We start from the raw sequence: 17,640 nt of genomic DNA, 5'->3' as shown, positions 1-17,640 counted from the left end.
GGGAGGTGAAGGTTAGCAAAAGGGAATGTAGTGGTAAGGGAGGATAGTATAACGGGGGAGTTCAACATTTTTCTTGGCAGCAAAGATGCAGAGTTGAAACTACTGTGTTCTTCCTGAAAAGGTGGTGGAAATAAGAGTCTTTGAATCTTTTTAACACAGAGCTGCATAGATTCACAATGAGCAAGGCACTGGAGGTTCCCTTGGGACAGTATGACTGTGGAGTGGACTGATCAGCCCTGATCTAACTGAATGGCAGTGCAGGCTTGAGAGGGCCAAATGGCCTTCTCCTGCTCTTTACTTGTATATCTATATTTATGTTTGCATGCTCCATACATATCTGTCCAAAGACATTGGTATTTTGTATCCTTCTATCCAATTCACTCAGCCCCCTCTCCTTCAAGGAAAATATTCCTAAATGCTTCAAACTGTCTTCATACCCGGGCACCATTGTCAGAATCTTTTCTCTACTCTCTCCAATGCCTTCATATCCTTCCTAAAATGTGGCATCCAGATCTGGGCCTCAGGCTGAACTAGTGTGTCATATAGATTTAACCTCCTTGTTTGCATACTCTATAAATTCTGTCTGCCATATAAATATTCTCTCAGCCTGTTCTGCCACGGACAATGACCTACACACATAGACACCCATATGCCTGTGCTTCTGAATCCCTTTTAGAATTGTACCTTTAGTATATTATTTTCTGTCCACATTCTTCTTACAAACTTCACATTTCTCCACATTGAACTTTATTTGTCATCTGTGCACCCATTCCATCATTTACAGTAACTTAGATCTCTTTTGTCATCCAGAAGCTCTGACTTTGGTTACTCCTTTAAGGATTTTTACCACGTTCAGAACCAGCAGAATACTTGACCGTGAGATCACTGATTTACAATCAAGTTGGAAAATTTATTTAGCACAAGAGTCTGAAACGTAATAAACTAGGCAACAATTATTAGGTTCAGACAGGCTTTACTTCCTGTCTCAACCTTCGATGTTGGAGCATGCTGACACAGCTTTAGCTGTGCTGATATTGTCATTCTTTCCTTGATCATAATTATTGCTTGTTTGCTGTGTCAAGCTCCTGGGAGTGGTCATCAGCAACAAACTTTCTTGGACTCTTCATGTGGACGCACTGGTTACAAAGACGGAACAACTTCTCTTCTTCCTCAGACAGCTGAGGAAATTTGGCATGACAGTGCATATCCTTGCCAGCTTTTCTAGGTGCGCCATCGAGAGCATTCTGGCTGGATGTATCACTACCTGGTACAGCAACTGTACCATTCAAGATCAGACAGTCACAGAGAGGTGGTGAACTTGGCCCGGAGAATCACAAAGGCCGACCTCCCATCTATAGAATCCATCTGCCAGGCCCGCTGTCAAGGAAAGGCTGCCAGCATTCACAAAGATCCATCCCACCCTGGCAATCTTTTCCTACAACCTCTACCATTAGGGAGAAGGTACAGAAGCCTGAACACTCACATGAGCTGGTTTCAAAACAGTTTCTACCCTACTGTTGTTAAAATACTGACTAGATTCACAAACTCTTAGCATTCGCCTATACCTGTGTTTTTGTTTTTGCAGCTGTTTAAATATTATTTACTTATCTATGCTATTTAACTCTGTGATCTGCCTGTATTGCTCGCAAGACAAAGCTTTTCACTGTGTCTCGGTACATGTGACAATAAATTCAATTCAATTCAATCAATTGGCACTTGGCTTATTCCTGCACCATCTTTATACTTACTTCAATGTCCGTAGTATTTGGAGCAATACTGATTGAAAAGGAACGTGACTCACTTGGGCCTACCTCTGTCAGTGGATAGTACGCAGTATCAAGCGGGAACTATCATATCAATTAAAACCCTAGATGTATGACCGCTTAGATTGAATAAAGGATGGAATGAGACTTAAATGCTTTTTTTCTAATATTTATTTCTACAGTTTACAGGAATAAAGTAATGATCATGCAAATAAAATGCTTTGACTAACAAAAACTGCCTTTGGCTGTAATCTATAATAACATGGGGCTCATTTAACATTAAAAAAGAATGTGATTTAGAATGATCTATTGTTTACGATCAATATTTTGAAATCAAATAAAAGCCTTCGGGTTTCTATAAATAAAACCATCAGAATGTTTATGCTGATCAGTGATAATGATTGGTTCTCTTTTTCTCTTTTTCTCATCTGTTCACTTATGTCTGCCTTTCTATTCATGTATGTCTATCCATCTTTCCAATTATCCAGCTATCTACAGATCTACATTGAAATAACTCCACAGAGGCTGGTGTCCCTTCACCAAGTCATCCTTTATTTACAGGTGCATGGTACTTGACACTGATCCAGCTTCCTCAGAACCAGCTCTAAGTGAGCAGAGCCTACAACACCCTGTTTATATCCATCAGCCAGGGTTCCCTGATTGGACCAGGTTAACAGTCCCAATTGGGGAACTCATATTCTATGATTTCCACCTTACTGACCTCAATGCAATCCGTACAGATATGCTTTTCTCTTTTTGGATAGCTCTTTAAAGGGAACAGCACACAGACGAAGTAACTCCTGTTGTATTACTTGACTGTAAAAGCAGATGAGATCTTAAAATGTCGAATGGTATGATTAACTTTTTAAAAAGATATAAACTATCTTTGATAAAATGTAATGATTCTGTCTCTCTTTATCTCAATGCTTTGCATTCATCATGCTTAGTTGATAGCATGCTCACCTTGATTCAAGATGCGCTCGTGATACCTGAACACACAATTTATCTCAACATTTCAGTGCAGTCCTGAGGGAGTGCTACATTGTCAGAGACATAAACTGAAGCCCTGTCTGCCTCCTTAAGTGGGTACAAAATCTCCTGTGACACAAATTTTAAAGCAGCACATTGAGGTTCTTCCTGATGTCCAAGCCAATATTTGTTTCTCAATCAACTTGACTGGAGAACCATTTGCCTAGTGATTATTATATTGTTGTGGGAGTTAACTATGTGCAAAATGACTGCTGTGTTTATGATATTACAACAAAGACAACATTTCAAGCAGTACTTTGCTGGTTGCTTTGGGATGTCCAGAGTTCACAAAAGGTGCTGTATAAATTATTGCTCTTCCTTGGTTGTAATATGTGCCTGGTTTCTGTATTTTCTTTGGTTTTCTAGTTGTGAAGATTTGTGTCCACCAGGCAAGCATGGACCTCAGTGTGAAGAGCGATGCCCTTGCCAAAATGGTGGGGTGTGTCACCATGTGACAGGAGAATGCTCATGCCCCCCAGGATGGATGGTAATCCTGTTTAATTATATAAAATACAGCCATATATCAATGCATGTACCTCACATACACAACCTTTACATTCTGCTGTCATTCAATTCTTGGAAAAGTTTCCATGTTTAAAATGTCAAAGACATGTACAATTGAAACTTCCCATCTAAACATTTTATGATGTGCCTTCCCAATGTAGTCAATTGTCTTTATAACAAAACATTCAAATTGATAAAATTGCCTTTTGAACCTCTCTGCTCCTTGGTCCCCACCCTCAAATCTCCTTTATCTGAAATAAATTTTGAAACAAATTCAATGAAACACATATTTCACAGCAACTTGATGAATTATATCGACTGGATTGTTTTAATGCCTATTATTAAATCCAGTCAAATTTTTACTTCTGAGGTCTCTCCAAACATTCTATTTCATACTTATGCCTGAAATAGTGACTTTGTTTAATGATAGGTGATTCAGTTTGAACAAACAAATCTACAAATTAGAAGGAGGAGTAGGCCATTCAGCCCCTTGATGCTGTTGTCCCATTTAATGACATAGCTGAACAGAGTCACCTCAAATCCATATTTCTGCACTCCCGCCAATAACTTTTCATCGTCCCTTCCTTAACAAGAATCTACCTGTACTGTGAAAACATTTACAAACTCTCACTTTCTCAGGAACGGAATCCAAAGATTCATGACCTTTACCTGTTCTCTGTTTTAAATGGCTGATCCCTGATTTTTAAGTACTGACTCCTAGTTTTAGATTATCTCATAAAAGGACACATCTTCTCCATATCTACCCAGTGAAGACCCCTCAGGATTTTAAATGTTCCAATTAAGTCACTTCTTGATGTTCTGAATGCTAGTGAATACAAGTCTAGCCTACGCAAACTTTCCTCATAAGCCAACTCTCTCCTTCCATGTCTTAGTCTAATAAATCCAAAGATGTGCAAATTAGGTGGATTGGCCATGCTATATGGCCCATAGTGTTCAGGGATGTATAGGTTAGGTGTGTTAGTCATCTGAAAGAGTAGGGAGATGAATCTGGTTGCTCTTCGGAGGGTCAGCGTGGACTTGTTGGGCCAAATAGCCTCTTTCCACACTGTAGGGATTCTGTGATTCTGTGAAATATTTTCTGAACTGCCTCCAATATATGTACATCCTTCCTTAAATAAGATAACCAATTTTGTGCACAATACTTCAGATGTGGTCTACCAGATCCCTGTATACCTGAAGCAGAACCTCACTACTTTTGTGTTCAATTCCCCTTTTGATAAATGAGAACATTCTATTAACTTTCTTAGTTACTTACTGTACCTACGTATCACCTTTTTGTGTGATCCATGCATTAGGAGACCTAGATCTCTCTTCTACAATCTCTCACCATGTGGATAGTACAGGTTTTTTTTTAATATTCCCACCAAATTGGGCAATTTAATATTTATCCAAATTATAAGACCATAATAACATAAGAAGTAGGAGCAGGAGTCATCTGGCTGACGGAGTCATTCAACATGATCATGGTTGATCTTTTCATGGACTCAGCTCCACTTACCCGCTTGTTCGCCATAACATTACTCACCCACTCACCGTATTATCCTCCATTTGTCTGACTGTTTCCACTCACTTCACCAAATAATATCTTTTTGTACCCTGTTTATGTCCTCTTCACAAATTACTTTTCGACCTAGCTTTGATTCATCTGCAAATTTGGCAAAACTTATTTTTTGTCTTATTATCTAAGTGATTTATGTAAATTGTAAACAATTGAAATCCCAGCACCAAACCTTGTGGTACACCACTTTTTACATCTTTCCAATATGAATAAATAACCTATTTATTCCCACAATCTGTTGTCCGATAGCCAACCAATCTTCTATTCATGCCAATCTGTTAACCCCTATACAATGAGCTTTTGTTTAGTGGCACCTCATCAAATGATGTCAAAACATGGACAGTGTATGCAATTTCCCAGGTTGTATCAGTTGTATTTATACCACACAAATGGTGTGATGCTTCTTAGTTAGAGTCTAAACCAAGGAAGCACATGCTAATATTTATGTTTCACACATACCTTTTCCTAACCTACTTCATATCAACATACCCTCTGTTCCTTTCTCCATCCTATGTATCCAGCTTCCCCTTAAATACATTTTTGTTATTCTCCTCAACTACACCTTGTGGCAATGAGTTCTACATTCTCATAATTCTCCTCAGTTCCTATTTCACTTACCAACGACTATTTTATATTTATAGTTTGTAGTTTTGATCTTCCCGAGCCCAAGTAAGTGGGAATGTTTCTATACATTTACCCCATCAGAATGTTAAAGATCTGTTCTGCCTCTCCTTTGTCTTCTCAATTGCGAAGAAACCTAGACTGCTTAGATGTTCTGATACATATATTTTAGTACTGTTATTGTGCTTATGAATCATTTTTGCACCTTCACCTTGTGATATCTTGAAATCATTTTATAATATGGAATCAGAATTGTGCACAGATGTACTGCTAGCCTGGTCTAACTAAAGTTGATACAAGTTTAATAAAGCTTCTCTGCTTTTCAAGGTTCTCCCTGTCTGATCTAATCCAGCTAGTACTTTATCAAAATCATTTATTTTATAAAAATGTGCTTTTAGTATATTTAATTTATTTATAAATTTATGGCTTGAAAATTAGATTTTTGACATTGACTATTGAACGTTATGGGGAGAAATATCACCTGTCAAAAATAGCTCTGGTAATATTATGTTTTGAAGGAACAGGTTTTATGAATTCAAAATAATACAGGTTTTGGTGCCCTGTGGGAGGCAGCCAAAGACAATCCTTTCTTGATCATGTGAACTGCAGAAATGTCCTAGTCTTGTTGACCAATTTCATGGGGTAATTTTACCAACTTGTTTTTCTAACTTTGCCTTCTATCGGTGCTATTCAGGAAATCCACCCCTCATTATCACTCCACGGAGTTGGAACAATTCTGAACCTGACAAAAGTGCCTTGGAACTTGGGATTCCCATTCCAGAGTGGGATGGGTGCTTTTTAGGTTTCAGTTATGGGAGGTGGTCACTTGTGTCTCTCACATCCTTAACATTTTGTCCTTCCACCCTCCATGCAAACTCACTCAGCATCCACCATGGGTAACCCTCACGACCTATGGTAGAGATCAAATAAAATAAAGTTCTGAGTATCTATTGCAGATTTTAAAAAATGTTTATTCTTAAAACCTCAATTACCCAACATTTAGATTCCTTCCACTCTGTAACCCCTAGGAAAATGAAATATTTATTCAAGTGCTTAATCCCTATAAAAATAAGTATTGGAATACGGAATTCTACTTAAGATAGTTTAGAATCATTTGGATTTGTTCATTGAATTGTGAGATGGCAGGCACCCCACTGTTATATTTAAAGGTTCTGAAATCAGCCTGGCAGCATCAGTTTAGTTATGATAGCCCTCAAATTTCCAGAGAAATAGGACAGGACAGGATACAATAGCAAGCAGTGATTTTTTGTTTTCCAAATATTTAAGGGAGGAGATTTCGATGCTGTAACAGATTGACAGTTATTTTGGACAGTTACTTTTGTTCGGGCAGATCTGGATATTTTATTTACAGTTGCTTCCATCATTTAAACTGGTTTGAAAAACAAAATCTAAATCTAACAATTAACAAACAAAAGACAAACAATTGACTAAAATGCTTAATTTTTAAAGGGAACAGTATGTGGCCAGCCTTGTCCTGAGGGAAGATATGGAATAAACTGCTCACAGGAATGCCAATGCCACAATGGTGGCCAATGTGACTCAGCCACTGGTCAGTGCCAATGTGGAGCTGGCTACACAGGAGAGAGGTAAGGAAACCTAGCAACACTGTATTCATTAAGTAATCACAGTTGTGTATCCTTACATTCTGTGCAAACCACTCCATGGTCTTGTTGCTAAACGCAACTTTAACCTCATCCATCCCTTTAGCCGACAAGATCTCCATGTTCCTCTAATTCTGGCCACTTCTTCACTCTGGATTTCCATTGCTCCCAATGGTGACCATGTAATGGCTCCAGCTGCCTGGGTTCTAAAGCATTGGAATTCCCTTCATAAGTCTCCCTGCCCCTCTTCCTGCAAGACTCACCTTGAAAGTTAACTCTTTGCATCAAGCTTTTAGTCAGCTACCTTCTTATCGAGCTTGATGTCAAATTTTTTCCGGTGAAGCACCTTATGAGGTAAAAGTACTACATAAATTCATGTGGCTATATGATTTTGAAGAAGTTAGTCAATAAAAACTGCTGACCAGCTTCAAGATCAATTTAGCTTGAAGTCAAATAAATTGTTCTGAAGCTAGCATTCTCTGGATAGTAACAAGCTAATTGATTTCTAGAGTGACAGGGCTGATGTATGAAGAGAGACTGGATGAGTTAGGATTATATTAACTGAAGTTTAGAAGAATGAGGGGTGTCTCATAGAAACCTATAAAATTCTAACATGACTAGACAGGGTAAACACAGGATAGATGTTCCTGTTGAGCAGGGAGTCCAGAACCAGGGGTTACATTTTAGAATAAAATAGCCTTTATTGTCATGCGCATGCGAATGAGTCCAATGAAAAGTTTATAGGTCACCACTTACAACGTCATCCTAGGTCCAAAGGGACCCAGGTATTATCCTTAGTTATAGAAGGGTATGGGTGAGGCCATTTAAGACTGGGATGAGGAAAAAGCCACAGGAAGTGGCTGAGACCAAAACTCTGAATGTTTTCAGGAAAGAATTATATATAGTTCTTCAGGCTAAAGACATCAAAGGGTATGGGGAGAAAGCAGAGACAGGGTACTAAGTTGGAAGATCAGCCATGATCATATTGAATGGTTGAGCAGGCTGGAGGGCCAAAATGACCCATTTCTCCTATTTTCTACGTATCTAAAAATACTTCTGCTTTGGTCTAATCTGATAGAATGTAGTATGTATCTATTATTAAAGCATGAAATGCTAAGGAACAAAATATCCAGTTTAATTCTTACAATAGTGATACAACTCAGAAAGACAAAGGGGCAGTAAAATCGACATTTCGGGCAAAAGCCCTTCATCAGGAATACAGGCAGAGAGCCTGAAGGGTGGAGCCCTTCAGGCTCTCTGCCTGTATTCCTGATGAAGGGCTTTTGCCCGATACATCGATTTTACTGCTCCTCGGATGCTGCCTGAACTGCTGTGCTTTTCCAGCACCACTCTAATCTAGACTCTGGTATCCAACATCTGCAGTCATTGTTTTTACTTCAGAAAGACGAAGGCCAGAAGTTGCTGCCAAAATAAGGTGACTTTAGCAGTGATCTCCAGTATTAATGTGTAAATTATTCTCCACCTCATGATAGGCAAAAGATATCTCTTGAAATGTGATTCAGTTTAAGTTACAGGATGATTTACGTTGCTCCACAACCCTGAAGAAGGGTTACACCCGAAATGTTGACTTCTGTACCTCCTGATGCTGCCTGGCCTGCTGTGTCTACCACTATTACTTTCACTGAAATAGCATCCCACCCCAAAGTCCTGCAAGTTTAATCAAATTGTAACATTAGCTCATTAGAAACCCATTAAACCCATAACAGTAAGTTATGTTTCATACTTAACAAGGCCTTTGCTGCTCAACCTCTCCTAAAATGGAGGCCCACTCTGCCCCTCAGATGTGTATAAAAGATTCCGTGGCACTATTTCAATGAAGAGAGTGAGGGTTCTTTTTCAGTGTTAAGGCCAGTAATTATCCTTCCATCAATATCGCCATAAACATTGGGCGGCACAGTGGCACAGTGGTTAGCACTGCTGCCTCACAGCGCCAGAGACCCGGGTTCAACTTCCGCCTCAGGCGACTGACTATGTGGAGTTTGCACGTTCTCCCCGTGTCTGCGTGGGTTTCCTCCGGGTGCTCCGGTTTCCTCCCACAGTCCAAAGATGTGCAGGTCAGGTGAATTGGCCACGCTAAGTTGCCCGTAGCGTTAGGTAAAGGGTAAATTTAGGGGTATGGGTGGGTTGCGCTTCGGCGGGTCGGTGTGGACTTGTTGGGCCGAAGGGCCTGCTTCCACACTGTAATGTAATCTAATCTAAATAAACTAATTATCACAATTTGTCGTATTAGCTTGCTCTGGGCTAATTACATTAGAACAGTAACTACACAGCAAAATTATTTGCTTCACTCTAAGCCACATTGGGATATTGGCAGGTTATAAAAATCACTATAAATACAGATCATTTCTCTCTTTGTCAATTATTAAATCTAATTGGTTGTGGAAATTAACTTACAGTTCTTTGGTTCATTGAGTTCGCAGAGGTTCCATTGTCTTGCCATTACCAGGTTTCAGACCCAATGAGTTACAGCTCAAAACATGTTGAAGCTGAAGGATAAGGTCCAACTGACAGAGCATAGGAATGGCTTACCCCAGGAAAATCTCAGCTACAGTTAAAAACAAGGAGATCCAATTACGCAGAGAATGCATTAAGCAAATGCCAAAAGATCTGATCACTGAAAAGAAATAATGTCCCCTCCCTAATACCTTTGCAACTGAATGTATTACAGTTCAAGCTTAGTATTAGCACAAATGTGTTTGCAATAATGCTGCTGGGCCACTTGTTAAGCTGTGGAATATGCACTTAACAATTTTAAACCGTCAAATATTGTCTAATTCACCCATGTACTGTGCCTTTATCCATTTATTTTTCATCAACTGAGGTAAACTTAATAGGGTGGTCAATACAGCTAGATGCTTCAGCCTTAAAACATGCCTCCAGTGTAAAGATTTTTGCTTTATACTTCTAAAAGGTTCAGCCCAGCAGTGTAGCTATTACCGGGAATGTTCATTTCTGTCATTTCCATGTAACTTACCGTGTAGCTTCAAGATATGTTTTTATTGACTCATGGGGTTAAATCAACAACAACAAAATTGTTTATATATTTTTAGCAAACTCCCCTCATCTACTTTCTAATACTGTACCTTGACCAATTTCCTTACAGCTATGTGACCTCTGATTGTTAATCCTCCTTCCAGCGGAAACAATTATTCCTTATTTGTTCTATCAAAGCTCTTTGTAATTATACAGCATCAGTCAAGGGAATGTTTAATCCTGAATGTCTCAGTCTGAGCTGTTTCCGATAAGTAACTCCTAAAGCAGGACCACAGCAAATCACACTTATACAGTGCTATTATGGCAGATGTGAACTTGAATTAGAAACTATACATAAACATAGAGTTAAAACTGGACCCTCTAATGTAATCCCAGAACATTTCTCAGGAGTATTATCAAGCAAAATTTGACACTGATCCACATAAGGAAGTATTGGGATGGGTCACCAAAGCCTGGTCAGTGAGGTAGGTTTTAAATTGTAGCTTAGAGGAGGAGAGAGAAAGAGACAGGAGAGATGTAGAGAAAGAGATGGAAGGGATGTAGAGCAAGAGACAGGTGAGATGTAAAGAAAGAGACGGGAGAAATGTAGAGAGAGAGAGAGAAATGGGTGCGATTTAGAGAAAGAGCCAGGAGAGATGTAGAGCAAGAGACGGGTGAGTTGTAGAGAGAGAGAGACTGGTGAGATGTAGAGAAAGAGATGGGTGAGATGTAGAGAAAGAGAGAGAGACTGGTGAGATGTAGAGAAAGAGATGGGTGAGATGTAGAGAAAGAGAGAGAGACTGGTGAGATGTAGAGAAAGAGATGGGTGAGATGTAGAGAAAGAGAGAGAGACTGGTGAGATGTAGAGAAAGAGATGGGTGAGATGTAGAGAAAGAGAGAGAGACTGGTGAGATGTAGAGAAAGAGATGGGAGAGATGTAGAGAAAGAGACGGGAGAGATGTAGAGAAAGAGACGGGAGAGATGTAGAGAAAGAGACGGGAGAGATGTAGAGAAAGAGACGGGAGAGATGTAGAGAAAGAGACGGGAGAGATGTAGAGAAAGAGACGGGAGAGATGTAGAGAAAGAGACGGGAGAGATGTAGAGAAAGAGACGGGAGAGATGTAGAGAAAGAGACGGGAGAGATGTAGAGAAAGAGAGGGATGTAGAGAAAGAGACGGGAGGGATGTAGAGAAAGAGACGGGAGGGATGTAGAGAAAGAGACGGGAGGGATGTAGAGAAAGAGACGGGAGGGATGTAGAGAAAGAGACGGGAGGGATGTAGAGAAAGAGACGGGAGGGATGTAGAGAAAGAGACGGGAGGGATGTAGAGAAAGAGACGGGAGGGATGTAGAGAAAGAGACGGGAGGGATGTAGAGAAAGAGACGGGAGGGATGTAGAGAAAGAGACGGGAGGGATGTAGAGAAAGAGACGGGAGGGATGTAGAGAAAGAGACGGGAGGGATGTAGAGAAAGAGACGGGAGGGATGTAGAGAAAGAGACGGGAGGGATGTAGAGAAAGAGACGGGAGGGATGTAGAGAAAGAGACGGGAGGGATGTAGAGAAAGAGACGGGAGGGATGTAGAGAAAGAGACGGGAGGGATGTAGAGAAAGAGACGGGAGGGATGTAGAGAAAGAGACGGGAGGGATGTAGAGAAAGAGACGGGAGGGATGTAGAGAAAGAGACGGGAGGGATGTAGAGAAAGAGACGGGAGGGATGTAGAGAAAGAGACGGGAGGGATGTAGAGAAAGAGACGGGAGGGATGTAGAGAAAGAGACGGGAGGGATGTAGAGAAAGAGACGGGAGGGATGTAGAGAAAGAGACGGGAGGGATGTAGAGAAAGAGACGGGAGGGATGTAGAGAAAGAGACGGGAGGGATGTAGAGAAAGAGACGGGAGGGATGTAGAGAAAGAGACGGGAGGGATGTAGAGAAAGAGACGGGAGGGATGTAGAGAAAGAGACGGGAGGGATGTAGAGAAAGAGACGGGAGGGATGTAGAGAAAGAGACGGGAGGGATGTAGAGAAAGAGACGGGAGGGATGTAGAGAAAGAGACGGGAGGGATGTAGAGAAAGAGACGGGAGGGATGTAGAGAAAGAGACGGGAGGGATGTAGAGAAAGAGACGGGAGGGATGTAGAGAAAGAGACGGGAGGGATGTAGAGAAAGAGACGGGAGGGATGTAGAGAAAGAGACGGGAGGGATGTAGAGAAAGAGACGGGAGGGATGTAGAGAAAGAGACGGGAGGGATGTAGAGAAAGAGACGGGAGGGATGTAGAGAAAGAGACGGGAGGGATGTAGAGAAAGAGACGGGAGGGATGTAGAGAAAGAGACGGGAGGGATGTAGAGAAAGAGACGGGAGGGATGTAGAGAAAGAGACGGGAGGGATGTAGAGAAAGAGACGGGAGGGATGTAGAGAAAGAGACGGGAGGGATGTAGAGAAAGAGACGGGAGGGATGTAGAGAAAGAGACGGGAGGGATGTAGAGAAAGAGACGGGAGGGATGTAGAGAAAGAGACGGGAGGGATGTAGAGAAAGAGACGGGAGGGATGTAGAGAAAGAGACGGGAGGGATGTAGAGAAAGAGACGGGAGGGATGTAGAGAAAGAGACGGGAGGGATGTAGAGAAAGAGACGGGAGGGATGTAGAGAAAGAGACGGGAGGGATGTAGAGAAAGAGACGGGAGGGATGTAGAGAAAGAGACGGGAGGGATGTAGAGAAAGAGACGGGAGGGATGTAGAGAAAGAGACGGGAGGGATGTAGAGAAAGAGACGGGAGGGATGTAGAGAAAGAGACGGGAGGGATGTAGAGAAAGAGACGGGAGGGATGTAGAGAAAGAGACGGGAGGGATGTAGAGAAAGAGACGGGAGGGATGTAGAGAAAGAGACGGGAGGGATGTAGAGAAAGAGACGGGAGGGATGTAGAGAAAGAGACGGGAGGGATGTAGAGAAAGAGACGGGAGGGATGTAGAGAAAGAGACGGGAGGGATGTAGAGAAAGAGACGGGAGGGATGTAGAGAAAGAGACGGGAGGGATGTAGAGAAAGAGACGGGAGGGATGTAGAGAAAGAGACGGGAGGGATGTAGAGAAAGAGACGGGAGGGATGTAGAGAAAGAGACGGGAGGGATGTAGAGAAAGAGACGGGAGGGATGTAGAGAAAGAGACGGGAGGGATGTAGAGAAAGAGACGGGAGGGATGTAGAGAAAGAGACGGGAGGGATGTAGAGAAAGAGACGGGAGGGATGTAGAGAAAGAGACGGGAGGGATGTAGAGAAAGAGACGGGAGGGATGTAGAGAAAGAGACGGGAGGGATGTAGAGAAAGAGACGGGAGGGATGTAGAGAAAGAGACGGGAGGGATGTAGAGAAAGAGACGGGAGGGATGTAGAGAAAGAGACGGGAGGGATGTAGAGAAAGAGACGGGAGGGATGTAGAGAAAGAGACGGGAGGGATGTAGAGAAAGAGACGGGAGGGATGTAGAGAAAGAGACGGGAGGGATGTAGAGAAAGAGACGGGAGGGATGTAGAGAAAGAGACGGGAGGGATGTAGAGAAAGAGACGGGAGGGATGTAGAGAAAGAGACGGGAGGGATGTAGAGAAAGAGACGGGAGGGATGTAGAGAAAGAGACGGGAGGGATGTAGAGAAAGAGACGGGAGGGATGTAGAGAAAGAGACGGGAGGGATGTAGAGAAAGAGACGGGAGGGATGTAGAGAAAGAGACGGGAGGGATGTAGAGAAAGAGACGGGAGGGATGTAGAGAAAGAGACGGGAGGGATGTAGAGAAAGAGACGGGAGGGATGTAGAGAAAGAGACGGGAGGGATGTAGAGAAAGAGACGGGAGGGATGTAGAGAAAGAGACGGGAGGGATGTAGAGAAAGAGACGGGAGGGATGTAGAGAAAGAGACGGGAGGGATGTAGAGAAAGAGACGGGAGGGATGTAGAGAAAGAGACGGGAGGGATGTAGAGAAAGAGACGGGAGGGATGTAGAGAAAGAGACGGGAGGGATGTAGAGAAAGAGACGGGAGGGATGTAGAGAAAGAGACGGGAGGGATGTAGAGAAAGAGACGGGAGGGATGTAGAGAAAGAGACGGGAGGGATGTAGAGAAAGAGACGGGAGGGATGTAGAGAAAGAGACGGGAGGGATGTAGAGAAAGAGACGGGAGGGATGTAGAGAAAGAGACGGGAGGGATGTAGAGAAAGAGACGGGAGGGATGTAGAGAAAGAGACGGGAGGGATGTAGAGAAAGAGACGGGAGGGATGTAGAGAAAGAGACGGGAGGGATGTAGAGAAAGAGACGGGAGGGATGTAGAGAAAGAGACGGGAGGGATGTAGAGAAAGAGACGGGAGGGATGTAGAGAAAGAGACGGGAGGGATGTAGAGAAAGAGACGGGAGGGATGTAGAGAAAGAGACGGGAGGGATGTAGAGAAAGAGACGGGAGGGATGTAGAGAAAGAGACGGGAGGGATGTAGAGAAAGAGACGGGAGGGATGTAGAGAAAGAGACGGGAGGGATGTAGAGAAAGAGACGGGAGGGATGTAGAGAAAGAGACGGGAGGGATGTAGAGAAAGAGACGGGAGGGATGTAGAGAAAGAGACGGGAGGGATGTAGAGAAAGAGACGGGAGGGATGTAGAGAAAGAGACGGGAGGGATGTAGAGAAAGAGACGGGAGGGATGTAGAGAAAGAGACGGGAGGGATGTAGAGAAAGAGACGGGAGGGATGTAGAGAAAGAGACGGGAGGGATGTAGAGAAAGAGACGGGAGGGATGTAGAGAAAGAGACGGGAGGGATGTAGAGAAAGAGACGGGAGGGATGTAGAGAAAGAGACGGGAGGGATGTAGAGAAAGAGACGGGAGGGATGTAGAGAAAGAGACGGGAGGGATGTAGAGAAAGAGACGGGAGGGATGTAGAGAAAGAGACGGGAGGGATGTAGAGAAAGAGACGGGAGGGATGTAGAGAAAGAGACGGGAGAGATGTAGAGAAAGAGACGGGAGAGATGCAGAGAAAGAATTAGTTATGGCTCGGAAGCTGAAGGCTGGGCCTGTGATGATGGGTTAATGGAAATCAGGCAATGCACAGTAGGCCTGAATTGGAGGAGCATAAATATCCAGTAGGACTCTAGGGCTGGAGCAAGTTACTGAAATAGGAAGGAACTGAGGCCATGATGGGATTTAAAAACAAAAAAGAGTATTTTAAATTTATTTGCATATGTTCTTTGTTGCACTTTCTGAATCATAGTGGTGATGGAAGAGAAAATCTGAGTTCTCTTTTAAGTTGCACAGGAGGTGAGCTGTTGCTATCTAATTTAATCACAAGGTTTTTTTGCTTTTTTTCAAAATTATTGTTGGTATGTGGGTGCTTTTGGCGAAACTGTGTTTAAGCTGATCACTAACTGCCCTGAGGCATTGGCACTGCTCTGCTTTTCTGAGCAGCTGCACTCCTCGTGGTAAAACAAGCACTCCTCAATATATTTTGTTTTTGTATTCTTGCTCTTTTCAGTGTTAAGTCAAATATTTTGTTCCTTTTGCAGCGAGCAGATGTTGGATGAACATTTGTGTTCCATTAGTTGCAGATGGCTCATCAAAAAACAAGTTTGAATTATAAGTGCAAAAAAAACCTTCATACTTCTTTTAATGCAGTGATTTATGATTAAATGATTCAAACATTGTGGCTTTGGGCAATAGATTGCTGAAACTCTGCTGTATAACTATCCGTGTATGTTGTGGTCATGTTGTTTCAATGCTGCTAATTATCTGGCTACTGCAAACGTTGAGTCGATGAACTTTAAGTTGGATGTTTGTTTCGGTCATGCCTCAGCAGGTAGCACTCTCAGCAACTGAGTTAAAAAGTTGTGGGTTCAAGTCTCACTCCAAGAGACATGAGCACTCATTCCAGATTGATACTTCAGTGGTAATATTGATGTAGTGTTGCATTAGTTGTTAGAGTTGCTGTCTTTTGTGTGAGTAGTAACTGGAGATCTTATATACTTCCTTAGATGCACATTAAAAATTCTGGGGTACTACTTCAAACATGAACAGGCAGTTCTCGCTGTTATCCTGCTGATATTTATTTCATCACATCCACATCACTGGAAACAGAAATTTGGTAGTTATCATGATGCTGTTTATGCATACTCACTTTGTGCAAATTAGCTTTGACTTTTACAGCTGCATATTTTTAAAATAGATTATACAGAGCTTTATGAAAATTAAATGGATTCATTTGGCAAAGAGGCACCATTTGCCCAAAATTAGTGGCCATCCATTCACCTCATATGGCACAATGAAACCCTGAGCTATGAAAGCTTTCCCTTTATTGATCTATAGCAGCATTCTGTAAAATTACCAGGACACCATGAATGCCCAATATAGTCAATCCATTAACATGGTATGCACATTTTATGATGTTTTTATTCCTTTCCTATCTTGAACTTAAGACTACTTTTTATCTTTCTCCATGATATTTATTTTTATTGTATATTTGGTTTATGATATTTACAATGAGATAACTATTCTTAGAGACTCATAAGATGTGATCACATTCACCATAATTGAACAATGCTTTGCCCTGAACATGGTGTTTTGAGTATTTTGTTGAAAATCTTAATGTAAAACCATTTATATATAGATAAACATCTTGGAAGGAACACAATAAGTGATTAATGGCAACCAGCATTTGCAGTTTGACCTGCTTTGCAGGAAATGTTTCTGTTTCTTGATGACTCTGTTGAAACATGAACACATTAGTGCTTTCATATGGTGAAGATATTAATCCATCACCCCACTGTCAAATTGTCTAAAATTGTACCCCTGCAAAAAAAGGGTTGATGTCACAGAGCTTTTCCTAATTCACAACAGAAATAGAATAGGCTTTGTCCAAATTTTGAGGGCTGGACAAAATCAGTCGCCAACTGACAAACGAGTCATTGTGTTGCAGTCACGTCCAGGCTAGATTTTGAGTGACAAAGTAATTTTGCCTGCTGTCTGTAGGAAGATTGCTCAAATAGGAAAAATGACTGTATTAAATATTATTTAAAGAAAAGAGATAATTTTACTTCAAATCAGTGTACATTGGCCGTACGTGCGAAACATGCTCCTCAAAGGTACATGCTCCTCAAAGGTTCCACTGTTGTTTAGGAACATTATTTTTGATTATTTAGGAACAACTTTGCATGGTATTTTACAATACAGAAATTAACCATTTGAATAAGTTAGTCAGAAGAAACCTCTCGAAAGAGGGTGATGAATTGATACATTTAAGGGGAAATCAGATGAGCACAAGAGAGGAAAGAATAGAAGCATATGTTGATACAGTGGGATGAAGAGGAGTGGGAGGACACATGAGTGGTGGTATTTACCAGCATAGATCAATTGAGATTATTTCTCTGCTGTAAATTCCAGTTGAATTGTATTGTGATGTAAAACTTTGCCAGTGCTTGTTATTTAATTTTTCCAATGGTGTGTTATTTCCCGCAAGGTGTCAGGATCAATGTTCCTTTGGGACATATGGAGAAAACTGTGCTGAGAGGTGTAGTTGCCTCAATGGA

General features: G+C 41.8%; 1 protein-coding gene across 1 annotated transcript in view; it reads left to right on the top strand.

Annotated features, from left to right (window-relative positions):
* Window positions 1-17,640, top strand: part of megf10 (multiple EGF-like-domains 10) — a 214,648-nt gene that overhangs the window by 140,744 nt on the left and 56,264 nt on the right. Inside the window, 3 exon segments of the mRNA XM_043717093.1 lie at window positions 3,159-3,279; window positions 6,967-7,103; window positions 17,571-17,639. Of these exon segments, the coding sequence (XP_043573028.1) occupies window positions 3,159-3,279; window positions 6,967-7,103; window positions 17,571-17,639 (327 nt within the window).

Source organism: Chiloscyllium plagiosum, chromosome 2 (assembly GCF_004010195.1).
Source record: "Chiloscyllium plagiosum isolate BGI_BamShark_2017 chromosome 2, ASM401019v2, whole genome shotgun sequence".
Classification (NCBI taxonomy): domain Eukaryota; kingdom Metazoa; phylum Chordata; class Chondrichthyes; order Orectolobiformes; family Hemiscylliidae; genus Chiloscyllium; species Chiloscyllium plagiosum.
The sequence above is the reverse complement of the archived record's forward strand: the minus strand, read 5'-3'. Positions and strand labels throughout refer to the sequence as shown.